Source organism: Suncus etruscus, chromosome 13, assembly GCF_024139225.1.
Source record: "Suncus etruscus isolate mSunEtr1 chromosome 13, mSunEtr1.pri.cur, whole genome shotgun sequence".
NCBI lineage: Eukaryota > Metazoa > Chordata > Mammalia > Eulipotyphla > Soricidae > Suncus > Suncus etruscus.
The window spans coordinates 24411282-24428418 of NC_064860.1; the positions used below are offsets into that span (position 1 = coordinate 24411282).

General features: G+C 39.4%; 1 protein-coding gene across 2 annotated transcripts in view; it reads right to left on the bottom strand.

Annotated features, from left to right (window-relative positions):
- PLS1 (plastin 1) overlaps positions 1-17137 on the bottom strand; it is a 50342-nt gene that overhangs the window by 10081 nt on the left and 23124 nt on the right. For both annotated transcript variants that reach the window (XM_049785898.1, XM_049785897.1), the window contains 3 exons: positions 13977-14172; positions 8325-8403; positions 4713-4827 (listed from right to left, as the gene is read on the bottom strand). In XM_049785898.1, coding sequence (XP_049641855.1) covers positions 4713-4827; positions 8325-8403; positions 13977-14172 — 390 coding nt within the window. The remainder of the gene's footprint in view (positions 1-4712; positions 4828-8324; positions 8404-13976; positions 14173-17137) is intronic.

Here is a 17137-nt window from a genome sequence, read left to right on the forward strand (position 1 = left end):
ACATCCATTTCAATAAGAGAATTTTCTCATATATTGTAATAATCATTCAATTTTCTGTCTTACAGTTTTACTAAAATTCCTGAGGGCAATGAGGGTGAGAAAGGAATTCAGGGTTTTATGGAATATTATGCAGCCATCAGGAGAGATGAAGTCATGACGTTTTCCTATACATAGATGTACATGGGATCTATTATGCTGAGTGAAATTAGAGGGAGAGAGACACAAACAGAATAGTTTCACTTATCTATGGGTTTTAAGAAAAACAAAAGACATTATTTTAATAATTCCCAAAGACAACAGAGATGAGGGCTGGAAGACCTGGTTCTTTTTTTTTTTTTTTATTGTTTTTCAGACCACTCATTTGATGCTCAGGGGTTACTCCTGGCTAAGCACTCAGAAATTGCCCTGGCTTGGGGGGAACATATGGAATGCTGGGGGATCGAACCGAGGTCCTTCCTTGGCTAGCGCTTGCAAGGCAGACACCTTACCTCTAGCATCACCTCACCGACCCCGAAGGACTGGCTCTTGATGTGAAGCTCACCACATAGAGTGGTGAGTTCAGTTAGAGAGATGACTACACTAATGATCATGACAATGTTAATGAGTGAGAAAAGTAGAATGTCTGTCTTGAATATGGCGGGGGTGGGGAAGGAGGAAGATGAGGGGCATTGGTGTTGGGAAAATTGCACTGGTGAAGGGGGGGTGTTCTTTTTATGACTGATACCCAACTAACAATCATGTATGTAATCATGGTGCTTAAATAAAGAAAAAAATAAAACTGGTGGAACCTAAAAAAAGAAAATAAATTCAAGGTTTCTATTGTAGCGACTTGGGATAATATGACTAGCAATGAAAGGGAAAAGAAAAGAGAGAAGGTTCTGTACTAAAGAATTACTCCTGGTGATGCTCAAGGACCATATGGGATGCTGGGGATTGAACCTGGGCCAGTCATGTGCAAGGCAACTGCCCTACCTGCTGTTCTATCACTCTAGCCCATGACAAAACACCTTATAGAGCTATAGAAGCAGCAGGCTAGAGAAAGAACTTGTATTTCTAGAAGTAAGCCATATTTATAGCTGTACTTAAAATTCTGGAAAGGGGGGGGCCGGAGAGATAGCACAGCTGCATTTGCCTTGCAAGCAGCCGATCCAGGACCTAAGGTGGCTGGTTCAAATCACAGCGTCCCATATGGTCCCCCATGCCTGCCAGGAGCTATTTCTGAGCAGATAGTCAGGAGTAACCTCTGAGTGCCACTGGGTTTGGCCCGTAAACCAAGAAATAAAAAAATAAAAAAATTCTGGAAAGGAAGGAGAAACCTGAAGATGTAAATATAGAAATTTTAAAAATATTAGGGCAGGGCCAGAGCGGTGGCACAAGCAGTAGAGCATTTGCCTTGCACGTGCGAACCTAGAATGGATGGCAGTGATTATGGGCTACTTCCAGCTCTGTGCTCAGGGGGTCAGTCCTGGAATGCTGGGGGGGGGACTGTTAGTCCTGGAATGCTGGAATGCTGCCAGAGATCAAACCTGACAAAGTATGCACTCAGCTCTGAGCTAGCTCTCTGTCCCAGTCCATTAATATGCATATATGTATAAATATATGTAAATGTGTATTATTGTTGTTTTGAAGTCACAGCTGGCAGCCCTCAGGGGTTACTCCTAGCTCTGTGCTCAGCAGTGATCCCTGGCAGTATTCAGGGGATTATATGTGATGCTGGGAATTGAATTGGGGTTGGCTACAAGCAAGACAAGTGTCTTAGTCTGTCTTAGTCTGCCCCTTCACTTCTACTTCACTTCACTTCTAAGACAAGTGTCTTAGTCTGTCTTAGTCTGCCCCTTCACTTCTAAAATTAGTTACATAATTTTAAATAAAAAGATACAGTTAAATTAAAAAAAAAGTTTACAAGACCAAGCCCAACATATTTTGTATCTAGAAAGCTTATGATTTCGAGAAAAAAGTTTAAAGGAAAACCAAACCAAAATTAAAATTTTGTTTTGTTTTGTTTTGTTTGGGCGGGGGATCACACCCAGCAGTGCTCAGGGGTTACTCCTGGCTCTGTGCTCAGAAACCGCTCCTGGCAGGCTCGGGGGACCATATGGGACGCTGAGCTTCGAACCACCATCTGTCCTACATCAGCTGTGTGCCAGTCAAGCGACCTACCGTTCTATTATCACTCAGGCCCCCCAAATTGAATTTAATAGTAGCAATTTAACAGAACAAACTTGAATAGGAAAAATACCATAAACCCCTTGTTTAGGAAGGAGAATAGTGGAAGAAAGCACTTTTCACTAGCCAGACAATCTCCCTTCAACTATAATCAAGTCTCTAGCCTGCATAAAATAGCTCCTAGTTTCCCATTACATACAGTTTAAACCATCTCTTTAATCTGACATCCAAAGGCTTTTCAACATCTGGCTCTAGTCCAAACACTGAGTGTCCAGGCTCTTTTTCTTTATCGGGGTCATCTTCTATGCCCAACTAGTCTCCCCAATTCCCAGAAACACACTCTGTACTTGCTATTACTCTCCTTTGTAATCTTAAGCCTTTAATTTGGTCTTCTGACCAAATTCTATCCATTTCTCAAAGTTTATATCAAATACCACCTCCTGCATGAAGCCTTTTATGACTGTGATCTTTTCATCCTTAGGACTCAAAATGTTCCTTTTTGTGTATTCAGTGCTTATTATAGTGCCTAGCACATATATTGGATCTTCTGCATTTCTTTAAGGCTTCCTAAGGAACAATTTCATGCCTTGCTCTATTTTTAATATCCTGAATTTCCATAAACAGGTAGTAGGGAATAAATACCTGTTGGAAAGTATTAACAAACAGCCAGTAAAGACTGGGAAAATTCTTGTGATCATAAATTGAAATGCATCTCTGATGCATCTAAAAGAACACTAAGTACTGTGTGCTGTTGAAAACAAAACAACTGCATAAATCACACTGCTCATCTTTCCAAATGCCTATTAGAGCATATTAGTAAAAAGGTTAAGAAGCTTTTTAATCCATTTCATGTTGAATCAGAACAACAGGAACAGACTTAACATAGGAAAAACTCCAGGCATATGTTTCAGGTCAAAGTAATCAGAGTGAATTTAGAAACTCTGAGGTAGTTTATGGATCAGGGCGCAGGCTAGTATGCACCTTACCAAGGTTCAACGCCCAGTCTCACATGGACTCCCAAATACCCAGTTGTAGCCCTGATCCCCACCTTGACAAAACCTGGCCAGGGTGGCTCAAGTAATTCCCAGCACCAAAGGTGGCCCAGAAAATTCCCACAAACTATCACATCCTTGGGCCTCATGCTGAAACACAAACACACACACACACACACACACACACACTGAAACCATAAGGTATATAGAACAACATGTAGGTAAAACACTCCAGGACATTGAAACAAAAGACATCTTCAAGGAAGAAACAGCACTCTCCAAACAAGTTGAAGCAGAGATACACAAATGGGACTATATTAAGCTGAGAAGCTTCTGCACCTCAAAGGAAATAGTGTCTAAGATACAAAAGCCACCCACAGAATGGGAGAAGCGATTCACCTAATACCCATCAGATAAGGGGCTAATATCTAAGATGTACAAGGTACTGACAGAACTTAACAAGAAAAAACATCTAACCCCATCAAAAAATGGGGAGAAGAAGCGAACAGACACTTCCTCAAAGAAGAAATACAAATGGCCAAAAGGCACATGAAAAAATGCTCCACATCACTAATCATCAGGGAGATGCAAATCAAAACAACAATGAGGTACTGTTTCAAGCCACAGAGACTAGTAAACATCACAAAGAACAAGAACAATCAGTGCTAGAGGGGATGTGGGGAGAAAGGAACTCTCATTCACTGCTGGTGGGAATGCCATCTAGTCCAGCCTTTATGAAAAACAATATGGAGATTCCTCAAAAAATTGGAAATTGAGCTCCTATTTGATCCAGCTATACCACTCCTAGGGATATACCATAGGAGCACAAAAATCCAATACAAAAATCCCTTCCTCACACCTATATTCATCACAGTAGTTTTTATTACAGCCAGACTCTGGAAACAACCAAGATGCCCTTCAACAGATGAATGGCTAAAGAAACTGTGGTACATATATACAAAGGAATATTATGCAGCCATCAGGAAAGATGAAGTCATGAAAATTTCCTATACATGGATGTACATGGAATCTATTATGCTGAGTAAAATTAGTCAGAGGGAGAGAGACACAAACTAGTCTCACTCATCTATGGGTTTTAAGAAAAATTAAAGACATTGAAATAATTCCCTGAGATGAGGACCGGAAGGACCAGCTCAAGATATGAAGCTCACCACAAAGAGTGGTGAGTGCAGTTAGAGAAATAACTATACTGAGAACTATGTTCACAATGTCAGTGAGGGAGGGATGTAGAAAGCCTGTCTTGAATACAGGTGGGGTATGGGAGAGGGAAGAGATGGAGGCAATGGTGTAGGAAGGTTGCACAGTGAAGAGGGGAGTTTTTGTGATGACTAAAACCCAACTACAACTATGTTTGTAATCACAGTATCTAAATAAATTATTGAATAAAAAATAAATGTTGATGGTTTTACATTATGTGAATAAAACAAAATAAAAGGCAATATTAGAAACATACACACTTCTATCTCATTCTTGAACACACCTAGGTGTGCCTCTCCCAGCCCCCCAAATATACTTGGTCCCTATTGCATTCACCTTCTTCATGTTCCCTCCAAGAGAAGGATAAGGAGGCTTGTTGACATGACTCCAGTTGACAGGCACGCGGATCATTTCATAGAGCTGGAAAATCACTAGAGCATCTGAAAGATCACTGAAAATGAAGAGGAGATGTAGGAGACTCAGCAACACCAATCTATAACATTTTACTCTTAGAGGATCACAGGACAGAATGTCTTTATTTCATTTCAGGTGTTTTTTTTTTTTTTTTTTTGTTCTGTTTTGGGGCCACATACCAGCTTTGCTCCTGGCTCTGTCTGTGCTCAGAGCTCTCACTTAGAAGGGCTCAGGGGAATAAATGTGGTGGTAGGGATAGAATTCAGGGTAGTTAAATGTAAGGCAAGTGTCCTACCGGTGCTGTACTTATCAAAAGTGACTAATATTAAGTAACCAGTATAATGAAGCAATACTTGTTTAGATATTTTAAATTTTTTTGCTTCATTTTGCTTTGGGGCCAACACCTGGCAGTCTTTGGGGCTTATCCTGGCTCTAAACTCAAAAATCATTTCTGGAGCAGAAGTGATAGCACAGGGTAGGGCATTATTTGCCTTGTACACTACTGACCCGGGAGAGATCCCGGTTTGATTCCAACTTCCCATATGGTCCCTCAAGACTGCCAGGAGCTATTTCTGAGTTTAGAGTCAGGAGTAACCTGAGTGCCGCTGGGCACTAAAACAAAAACAAACAAACAATCACTCCTGAGCCAGTGCAATAGCACAGCAAGTAGAGCATTTGCCTTGCATGAGGCTGAGTGAGTTTAATCCCTGGTAGCCCCTGTGGTCACTGCCAGGAGTAATTTCTGAGTGTAGAGGCGGAAGTAACATCTGAACATCACTGGATGTGGCCCCAAACTACACCTCCCCAAAACAAAGAATCACTCTTGATGGACCTCAGGGGATCATATGGGTGATGGGGATTGAACCTGGGTCAGACACATGCAAGACATATGCCATATTAACTACTATCAACCAGGCCCCTGATATTTTTATTGTAAAGATTTTTGAATTTAAACTGAGGAACATAAGTTCCAGCCTCAAAACCTGGTATTTTATTGTATTATTCTTCAGTTTATATTTAAATAATAGTTTAATGTTTATTTAGGAGTTGCCTTAGTGTGTGAACTAAGTTTAATAAGTTAAACTTATTAATTTTATTAAGTTTAATAACTAAGTAATAAATTTAATTATAGAATTTTCCTAAAAGTATATCATTATTTGGGGCCAGAACAGTGGCACAAGCAGTAGGGCATTTGCCTTGCACGCACTAACCAAGGATGAATCTTGGTTCACTCCCCGACATCCCATATGGTTCCCCAAGCCAGGAGCGATTTCTGAGCACATAGCCAGGAGTAACCCCTGAGCGTCACTGGGTGTGCCTCACCCCAAAAATAGATAGATAGATAGATAGGTAGGTAGGTAGGTAGGTAGATAGATAGATAGATAGATAGATAGATAGATAGATAGATAGATAGATAGATAGACAGACAGACAGACAGATAGATAGATAGATATAATTATCTGAAGTTGGGTTCTTTGTATTTTTCTAAAAGTCAGCTGGTAGAGTCAAAAATAACTTGAAATAGAAGAATTTTTTCCACCTCAACCTAGAATAACACAATGTTAACACTGCTGAAGAGCACAGAAAATACTCAGGAAAAAATAGAATTTTCGGGGGAGGTGGTTTGGGACATATCCAGGGCAATTAGGGATTACTCCTGGTTTTGCGCTCAGAAATCACCCCTGGCCGGCTAAGGGGGACCATATAGAATACTGGAGATCAAAATCTGATCCACTCGGGGTCAGTCGCAGGCAAGGCAAACGCCCTACTACTATGCTGTTGCTCTGGCCCCAAGTAAAATATTTTCTTATTCCTAACAATGTTAATAAAATGTTGGCATTTTTAAACAGGAAAGAACATGATTAAACAAATCTCAGGGAATTGAGTAACTTCCACAAATCAGGAAAAAATATATTCAGCAAATTACTTTGTTTTGAAAAAAAATAGACTGAACTATACAGAAAAATACTTAAGGAATTTATAAAAATATAAATATTCCCTTTGCAAAGAAGAAAATATTTTTTGTTTTGTTTTTTTGTTTGGTTTTTTTTCTGGGGGGGGTTTACACCCAGCAGCGCTCAAGGGTTACTCCTGGCTCTACACTCAGAAATCGCTCCTGGCAGGCTCAGGGGATCATATGGGATGCTGGTATTCGAACCACTGACCTTCTGCATGCAAGGCAAACGCTTTACCTCCATGCTATCTCTCCAGCCCCATGGAAATATTTTTTTTATTTTAAAAATAATTATAAATGGGGACCGGAGAGATAGCATGGAGGTAAGATGTTTGCCTTTCATGCAGGAGGTCACCGGTTCAAATCCCGGTGTCCCATATGGTCCCCCGTGCCTGCCAGGAGCAATTTCTGAGCCTGGAGCCAGGAATAACCCCTGAGCACTGCCGGGTGTGACCCAAAAAACACCCAAAAAAAATTATAAATGGGCTGGAGTGATAGCACAGTGGGGAAATAGTTTGTCTTGCACAAGGCTAATTCAAGTTGATTCCCGGCATCCCATCTGGTCCCCTGAGCCTGCCTGGAGCAGAAATTCTGGGTGCAGCTAGAAGTAGTGGCCCAAAACCAAACAAACAAAAATTTATATATATATATATATATATATATATATATATGTATATATATATATAAATTGTTCTAAATTTTAATAACTGAGTACTTTCCTGATGGATAATTGTTAAAATAATAGAAATTATTTTTACAAAGTTGATGCATTTTTTGTTTGTTTTATGGGTCATACTTGTGGAGCTCAGGGGTATTCCTGTTTCTGTACTAAGGATCACTACTGGCAGAGATCAGGGGACAAGATGGGGTGAGTGCCTGGGATTGAATTCAGGTCAACCACATGCAAAATAAATGCCCTACCTGCTGAATAATCTAATTGGCCAAATGTTGAATTTTCAAAAATAATCACTATCATCACATTTTTTAAAAATAAAACCTCACTTTTCTTTACAAAGCCACTGTACTACCCACTCCCCAGCATTCTAAAATTCTAAGTATAGGCCCAAATTCTTGTGTTGTGTGTGTGTGTGTGTGTGTGTGTGTGTGTATTTTTGGGTCACTCCTGGCAGCGCTCAGGGGCTACTCCTGGATCTACACTCAGAAATCACCCCAGGCAGGCTCGGGAACCATATGAGATGCTGGGATTCAAACCACCGTCCTTCTGCAGGTAAGGCAAACACCTTACCTCCATGCTATCTCTCCGGCCCAAATTCTTGTGATTTTGAGAGTGTGCTTCATGTAAACATATCTACATTTTAAACTTGAAAAACTGCCGTATGGCTGCAAAACTGAAGCAAAATTAAAAACAAAAAAAGTACTGGGGCCTGAGAAATAAATAGTACAGCAAGGAGGACATTTACCTTGCCTGCTGCTGACCTTGGCTCAACACTCCCCCCAACCCATCCCATATGGTTCTTCCTCACCCACAGCTTGAACACAGAGCCAGTAGTAACACCTGAGGGACTCCTGGTGTGGCCCCAAAACAAACAAACAAGCAAGCAAACAAACAAAAATAGTACCTGTATAAGTGATTAATGTATGGATTGACTCCCAAGGAATTCATCCAGTTCCGGAATGTTCTCTCTTCTTTGCTCTCTCCTAGAGGAGACATAAGCTAACACTGATGATACAGGACAAATGAAATCAGGCACCACGTTTCAACCATCTGACAGGTATTAACTAGCTAAATACATTTAACACTGATTCCTGTGAATCTGTGATTTTTTTTTTTGGGGGGTGACATTTCTAACTGCTAAAATCCCTAATTCCCTCTTTCCCAAAAAGCCTCCATTCATTCTAGATTTCTCCATTAAGGGCCCTGACTTGACATCTGTGAGGGAATGAGCCAGGGGCTTGTTTCTGTCCGGAAAAGCAAGAGGTAAAATCATATTGGTATATGTCACACATAAGGGAATAAACAAAATCTTTTGGCAGTCAAATTATATTTAACACACTAAACAAAAGTAGCAAAGCCATATGTTTACTAAAACATTGTTCCAAATCTACACTGATTATGATTTTACAGGGGCAAAATTTCTGGCACATGCACCCATTTTTTTTTCTCTTTTGGTAAGGATCCCAATAGCAATGGAGGGGAGAGAGGAGATAAGTAATATATAAGCAGGTAATGTAGGGATACTTTTACAGGTTTCCTGTTTGTTTTTAAATTAAAAATGGACAATTTTTCTTGTCACTATATTCATTGTAATCAATAGCTAACCTCTAAGATCACTTGCCCTCTCTAGGTGCCATGATTTGACCTTTGACTGCCAAAGCTCCCTGAATATGCCCTTCCTGGCAGCATTTAAATCATCTGTAAGTAAAGTGAGGACTATGGTGTGGCACATGTGGGCAGAGAGACCTTTGGGCTCTGCCTGCCAGGACTACCTTCCTTCTGGGCATAACCTGGGTGCAAGTTCCTGGTGGCTAAAATATCCTTTGTGTTTCAAGAAACTTTGGGGACTTAAAATCAATTGTTGTGCATCTCTCTTTACTTCTTGGCCACATGCAAGAGATCCAGAAAGATAATCCCAAACCTTGCTAACACAAAAGGAGTCTGGGTTATCCCTGTTGTTCAAGATATAACATGATCACTGGCTATTTAAGTGTTTTTCAAAGCTCCTACAATTGCTTTTAATATTCCCTATGTAATTATATAGTTGCAGAGCTTCTTAAATTTCATTTCCTCTGGTCTGCATAAAAGGTCACTGATTCGCCTGTATAATTACCTTAACTATATATACACATATATGTATATATATATATATATATATATATATATATATATATATATATATATATATATAAAACCTTTTAAAAAAATAAAACCCAATTTGGGAGTGATAGTACAGGGCATAGGGCAAATGCCTTGCATGTGGTTCACCTGGGTTTGATCCTGGGCATTCCCAAGCAGCACCAGGAATGATTCCTGAGTACAGTCAACAGTAACCACTTAGCATTGATGGTTGTGGCCCCAAAACAACAACAACAACAAAATCCTAACAACCCAAAACCCCAAGTTAAATTCAATAGTCCTTGTTTGCAGTTTATTAAACAGGAACAAATGAAATATTTGAACTTTTCCCAAAGTGACATGTGTGTGACTTGGTTTTTTTTACTTTTTGGTTGTTTTTCTTTTTTTTTTCTTTTTTTTTTTTTTTTTGGTTTTTGGGCCACACCCAGTAACGCTCAGGGGTTACTCCTGGCTATGTGCTCAGAAGTTGCTCCTGGCTTGGGGGACCATATGGGACACCGGGGGATCGAACCGCGGTCCGTCCAAGGTTAGCGCAGGCAAGGCAGGCACCTTACCTTTAGCGCCACCGCCCGGCCCTGTTTTACTAATATATTTTTCTTATATATAATATTTTAGTAATTATATCATTCCATCTAGTAAAAACCAAATAAAAGTTTTCAATTATATATGTTAATAATGTATAATTTTAATTTTAATTTTTAATTAAAAATATGATATAAATTCTGCTGAACCTGCTGGCATAATGGATCTGTTAAAAGACACTGTATTTTGAGCTCAGAAACCATTACAACTTCAGATGTTCGTATTTCTTTCCATGGTTCTCAATGAAAAAAATTATTATTATTATTATTATTTTAAATTTTTGATACCTGGAAAATAAAATAGATTTTAGAAAAGAGAATGTGCTTATTTAATGTCATTTGAGTTGTGTTGGTAAATACATGATTATGGCCAAAAGCTCTATGCATGCGTTTGTGCAAGAGCCACAGAAAATAAAAATCAGTTAAAAAAAAACTAATGTAGGGGCCGGAGAGATAGCATGGAGGCAATGCATTTTGCCTTGCAAGCAGAAGGACAGTGGTTCAACTCCCGGCATCCCATATGGTCCCCCGAGCCTGTCAGGAGCAATTTCTGAGCATAGAGCCAGGAGTAACCCCTGAGAGCTACAGGGTGTGACCAAAAAAAAAAAAACAAACAAAAAAAAATAAATAAAACAATGTAATATAGATAGAAACAGCAAAAGTCTGGACTGCAGTCTGAAAAGTAAAAGCTAATTGCTAAATTACCAGACAGAAGTAATTATAAAAACATTATCTTCATTTGCAGTTGGTAAAGAGTTTTAGAAAAATACATATTTAAGTAGGTTACTAAAAGGAAAGAAAAAAATCATGTTTAACATCACCAAATGTGCAGAGTGTCATCTTTCCCTAATGAGACCAATATTGAACACATACTGTTTGCTAAGCTCAGCCATCAAAGGCCATTTCAACAAGCTCTGTAACTTTTCAAAAGAAGTGTTAGGAGTCCTCTTTTCTATGAGAAAACCCAGGCTCCTGGAAATTGCTGAAATACTAACGGGTGCAAGGATAATTTGTATAGTCTTTCTACATCTGTGCCCTTTGCACTTTTGATCACCACAAATAAATTCTGAGTGGATTTGTCTGCACACACCCCTGTCGGTAGGCTCAATTTAATATAAAAGTTCAATATTGAATTAGGCTTTTTATTTTCTTTAATGACATGTAGATCAATGTCTTTGCTCATGAGAACATACTCAGATATGAGAAATATGGGGTGTGAGATAATCAAGTCTTTACTTAACATCTAGAAAAAAATCACCAATGGGCAGAGAGAAAATAAAATCCAATGACCAAGTCATATACATTTTTGGGGGCAGAGGGATCAGGACATACATAATTTCTAAATTAAGATGATTGATAAATATTTCCTACGGAATCTTAGATGAACATAGTCGATACTAATGGAAATATTTAGCAATCCTAGTCACACTGAAAAATTCCAAAAAGCATGCCGAGCACTAGCAAAAAGAATTCAAACATGACAGAAGAGAGCGAGCAGTAGAAAAAAGGCACCCAGCAAGGATTAGTGAACTATAAAAAGCAGTCATTTTTAATATGCCATCTAAACAATGCCTTCGACTGTAAGACACTCAGAGAGCCTGACAATTTCCAGGCTAATAAAAAACATAATCTTCCTTTCCAGGTTTTAAAAGATCTAATCCCTCACTCTAAATTTCACTTCAAAAAATATATACTTTACTCCTGAATTCCATACCTAAGTCAAGATTGTCTTTATTTTACTGGTCTTTGGAAAAGGTAAGTCAAATCAATCATTTTCTTGCACGAATTGTTAAGTTTGCATCTTCTTTATGAACAACAACAATAACAAAAATACTAAGTATAAAGCAGCAAGTACATAGGTAATGGGTTGAGGTTGTCACAAGAAAAAGCTCATGAACCTGATTTATTTCTCATCCTGTCTTATAGGTTTCAGATGGGGAAGTAAGGGAGAGAGGTTGTTAGCTGAGAAAATGAAGACTGAACCTCAAATTCTCTCCCAATGATATCTTTCTACTCGAGCGCTCCCTCTCTCCATTCCATGGCAACACACTCAGGATTTTAGAGCTGGCTCCTCTACTGAGAACAGCCAGTTTTTATTTTACTTCTGACACTTAATGTGGGCTTTCAAAATGCTTGTAAGGAAAAGTGAGTAGGAGAGAAAAATGATGAGAGGCTGGTAAATAGAGAAGAAATGGATAATGAGAATATTTTTGTCATTATGGCAATTCCTATATTGTACGTTTCAGCAACAGTTAAATGTAACAGCTAAGTGATTCAAAATAATCTATATTAGAGAAGTGAATAGAGCCTTTCAAATATTACCTGTGATAAAAGGTACACTTGTTTATTGAGGGGAGGATAAAATCTTCAGCTCATCTGAAAATCTCATTGTCAAAAATGAATCCAATGTGTTTACAACTCCTATAACCCATTGTTATAGAAGTAGATGAGGTAGAGTTTACACAAAGTTTTGCTCTCCTACTGTAATTCATTCCTATTTTTTTTTCTTGCTTGTTGCCATTCATTCTTTAGGCATATTAAGATGGGGGGAAAAAAACCACAGCATGAACAACGCAAAAACTAAATGTCAACTCAGCTAGAAATAAATGGTTCTAATTAAAAATAAAAACATTCAGAGTGAATCTATATAGAGAGCATAGAAAAGTACTAAATACAGTACCTACATTAGGAGGAGTCAAATCTGCATTCCACAAAGCAAAACAGGAAAGTGTTATAAATTATGAGACAGATAACAATAAGCCCCCCAAAAGACAAGTAATAATTATTGTAATTATTTTCATGTACACTAAAGACATTAGAAAACAGATTACTAATGGAGTTAAACTGATTTTCAGTTCATTTTTCTTTTAAAAAGCTACAGAAACTTTCTATTCTTTCTTTCTCCTTTCTTCTTTCTTTTCTTTTTTTATCTCCCTCTCTCTCTCTCAGGCCATGACTGACTCTCTCCCTCTCTCTTCTCTTCTCCCTCTCTCTTCTCTTCTCTTCTCTTCTCTCTTCTCTCTCTCCTCTCTTCTCTCCCCTCTTCTCTCTCCCCTCTTTCCTCTGCCTACTCTCCCTCTCCACTCTTCTTTCTCTTCTGTCCTCTCTCCTCTCTTTCCTCCTCTCCTCTCTCCTCTCTCCTTCTCTCTTCTCTTTCTTCCTCTCCTTTTGCTCCTCTCCCTCTCCTCTCTCCTCCCTACTCTCTCCTCTCTTTCCTCCTCTCCTCTCCTTTTCCTCCTCTCCTCCTCTCTCTTCTCTCCTCTTTCTCCTCTCTTTTTTCTCCTCTCCTTTCTCTCCTCCTCTCATCTCTTCTCTTTCCTCCTCTTTTCTTCTCTCCCACCTTTCTCTCCTGTCTCTCCTTTCTTTCCTCCTCTCTCCTCTCTCACTTCCTCTCTCTTCTCTCCTCTTTTTCTCCTCTCCTCTCTTCTCTCTTCTTTCTCTCTCCTCAGCATTCTTTGTTAAAAAGAAAAAAAAAAGGAAAAAGAGCTACAGAAAATGAATTTTTTCAATAAATTAGTCATTGTCCATATTGGTTGTGGAGTTATATGATGTGGTCATTTAAGGGAATCTTTTTTTTTTTTTTCAGCTCCCCCACCCCAAGGGAATCTTTTAAACAAATAACAGTTTTCTTTAAGGAATGAAATAAAAGATTTACCCCTAGCATTCTCTTTTCATCCAAACCCACAATCAGGTTCTTTAATTTGCATATTTTGTAGTGGACTAATAGATCCAAAGGTATTCTCTACCATATCCTATCATCTCTTGCCCACTTTGACTGAAACATGACAAGACCACAAAGACACAGAGTGACTTCACGCAAGGCAGATCGAACCTACCTTCCAGTAAATTCATATCGATGTCATTGTTATTGGGCTTGTGCAGGCTGGGATGGGTGTTAAACAAGTTTGCTACAAAAGCTAAGTTAAGTTTTGGATTGCCTGAAACCACATCAGCAGGAGTCACAAACTGTCTGCAGCCCAGCTTGTCTGCTTCCTGAAGCATGTAGCCAGCACGCTTCAAGTCATTTTTTTCCTATACAAGGAAATAAAACAAAAACAGTTTATACTAAACTTTCCAATGCTGTAATTTGTAATATACAGATGTATACACAATTTTTACTCCAGAAAAATGTAGACGTCAGATGGGCAGAAATTTCATATCTATGTCCTCATTTCTCTCAGAGAAGGAAGAACAAGTCTCTTGAGGTTTTTTTTGTTTGTTTGTTTTCTGAGATCAGAGAAAAATTTACTCTCATTGCTAACAGAGTCAACAGAGGGGCTGGGGCAATAGGACATGGGTTAAGTTGTTTTCCTTGTGTGTGACTGACCCCAGGTAAATCTCTGTTATTGCATACTGTTGTTCTCCTCCCCCTGAGGCATCATCAGGAATGAGCTCTAAGACAGGAATAAACTGTGAGTACCTCTGGTTATGTTCTTCCAAATCAGAAAAATGAAACATAAAAATACAGAAGTTGAGGTACATATTAAAAATATTTTTAAAAAAATCCAAAAGAGACAGCATTTGAAAAATCTTGTAAGCAAACCAAATGCCTGTCATGAGAGTAGACAAATAAAGTCTACTTTTTATTTTTAAAAGTCACTGTCATACAAAGATAACGACTCTCAGCAGTATATTTTCTTTTTTTTTTTTTTTTTTTTTGTGGTTTTTGGGTCACACCCGGCAGTGCTCAGGGGTTATTCCTGGCTCCAGGCTCAGAAATTGCTCCTGGCAGGCACGGGAGGACCATATGGGACGCCGGGATTCGAACCGATGACCTCCTGCATGAGAGGCAAACGCCTTACCTCCATGCTATCTCTCCGGCCCTCAGCAGTATATTTTCAAAATAATACTACAAAATAAAGTGCAACATGATAAGCTTTATAGAAAGTCAACAAGTAAAATTAAAAATTAAATGTTGGCCCAGAAGATAGTTTTTCTATGGGCTAGAGCACATGTTTTGTTTTGTTTTTAATTTTTATTGTGACCGAAATGCATTACAAATCTTTCACTGCATCATTTATGGTACATAGTGACAATGAATGAGGGGCATTCCCACCACCAGTGCTGTCCTCCCTCCGTCCCTGTTCCCAGTATGCATCCCATATCTCCTTCCTCTACCCCCCAGAATGCTAGTGCAACTGGTCTCCACTTTACAGCTTGTTGTAGATTGAGCATCTATTCCACCGTCATTGGAGATAAAAAGGATAAGAAAAAAGGGAGAAAAAAATTTGGTGACAACTACCAAAAAAAGAAAGAAGAGAGAGAAACAAAAAGAAAAGAAAAATGGAAGAAAAAAGAAAAAAATGGACCCGGCAAATAAAAATAAAAATAAATCCCTAAATAATAACCACAAGAGTGAAAAAGAAAGAGAAAAGTGGAAGAAAAAAGAGAAGGAAAATAAAGTCAAAAACTAACAAATCAAAACAAGAAAAAGTATGGGTGCTGGAGTGGTAGGATTTGGCGTTCCCCCCACTTTTTTTTTCCCCATAGGCACAGTAAGCATTGGGGAAGAAAGGGAATTCCCGTGGCCTAAGAGATTTGTCCTTGAATCAACCCCTGGCTCCATATATACTCATTACCCCATCCCAAAGGCTTTTCTGTGATGCCAGGAAAGTTTCCTTTCGGTTGTGTGTGAGAAAATCAAGCCACTGTAGCTAACGATTTTGGTATTTGCGCAGGTTATAGGTCAGGGTCTAGGATAGAGTCTTTAGAGGTTCCTATCCATCGTTGTTGTTGTGTTCAGTCTTCTGTAACACTTGCTCCCTGTTTTCGTTCAGTCCCTAAGCCGAAGCCTAGGATATTATGGATCCGAAGGTTCTGCTCAGTCTCTGTTGTCCAAGTTGGACCTCTGCAATAAGACATCTTGTTGTTGTTGTTGTTGTTGTTGTTGTTTATGTGTCCTGGACTACAGCCTAGGGTAGGGTTTTCCTTATTAGTCTCAAGGTAGGCTCTGTTCAGTCACGATTGTCAAAGTCAGTTTTCTGTTGTTGGTGCTCTTATCTTCTAGGGATAAGAACTCACTTTTTTTGGGGGGGGGGTTTTAATTTTTGGGCCACACCGGGCGTTGCTCAGGGGTTACTCCTGACTGTCTGCTCAGAAATAGCTCCTGGCAGGCACGGGGGACCATATGGGACACCGGGATTCGAACCAACCACCTTTGGTCCTGGATCGGCTGCTTGCAAGGCAAACGCCGCTGTGTTATCTCTCCGGGCCCAAGAACTCACTTTTTATAGCAGAAGGGTGCCTCCCGTCCTTCAGGAGTATGTGGAGACAACCAGTTCCCAGGAGATTGGACAGTGTTAGTCCAATCCGAAACCCCAGATCCCCGATGTAGAAATGATACAGCTCCGGGCAACACCACCAAGAACTAAGCTCCATTGGGAGATTTATAACACTACTCTGGCACCAACTTGTGCCAGTTTTGATATGATAACGAGGAAAGGAAAACTTGACCTAAGACCAGGCTGTCCTATCACATTACCTAACACTAAATGGAAATCAGAAGAGCTTTCGTCCTTTGAACTGTGAAAAATAAGAGCACATGTTTTGTATATAGTAACCCTGAGTTTGCTTGCAAGTACCACTTCATATGTAGAATGCTTCCTGAATACTGACCCAGTGGTAGCCCCCAAGTACAGCTGGATGTGGACCAAAAGCAAACAAAATGAAATCTTTTTTGTGTGTGTGTGTATTGAGCCCTACCTGGCGGCACTCAGGGGTTACTCCTGGCTCTGCACTCAAAATCACTCCTGGCAGGCTTGCGGGACCATATGAGATGCCAAGGATTGAACCCAGGTGTGCGCATGCAAGGCAAATGTCCTACCGACTGTGCTATCACTGCAGCCTCCAAAATGAAGTCATGAGGGAATCTATCTGGTTAAAACTCTATACAATAAAAAGTAAATATATATATATATGTGAATTGCATCTGGCTGAGTTCAGTTAATGTTGAACTAGGGAAAAATTAATATAGGGTGAGTACAACATACTCAAGGCC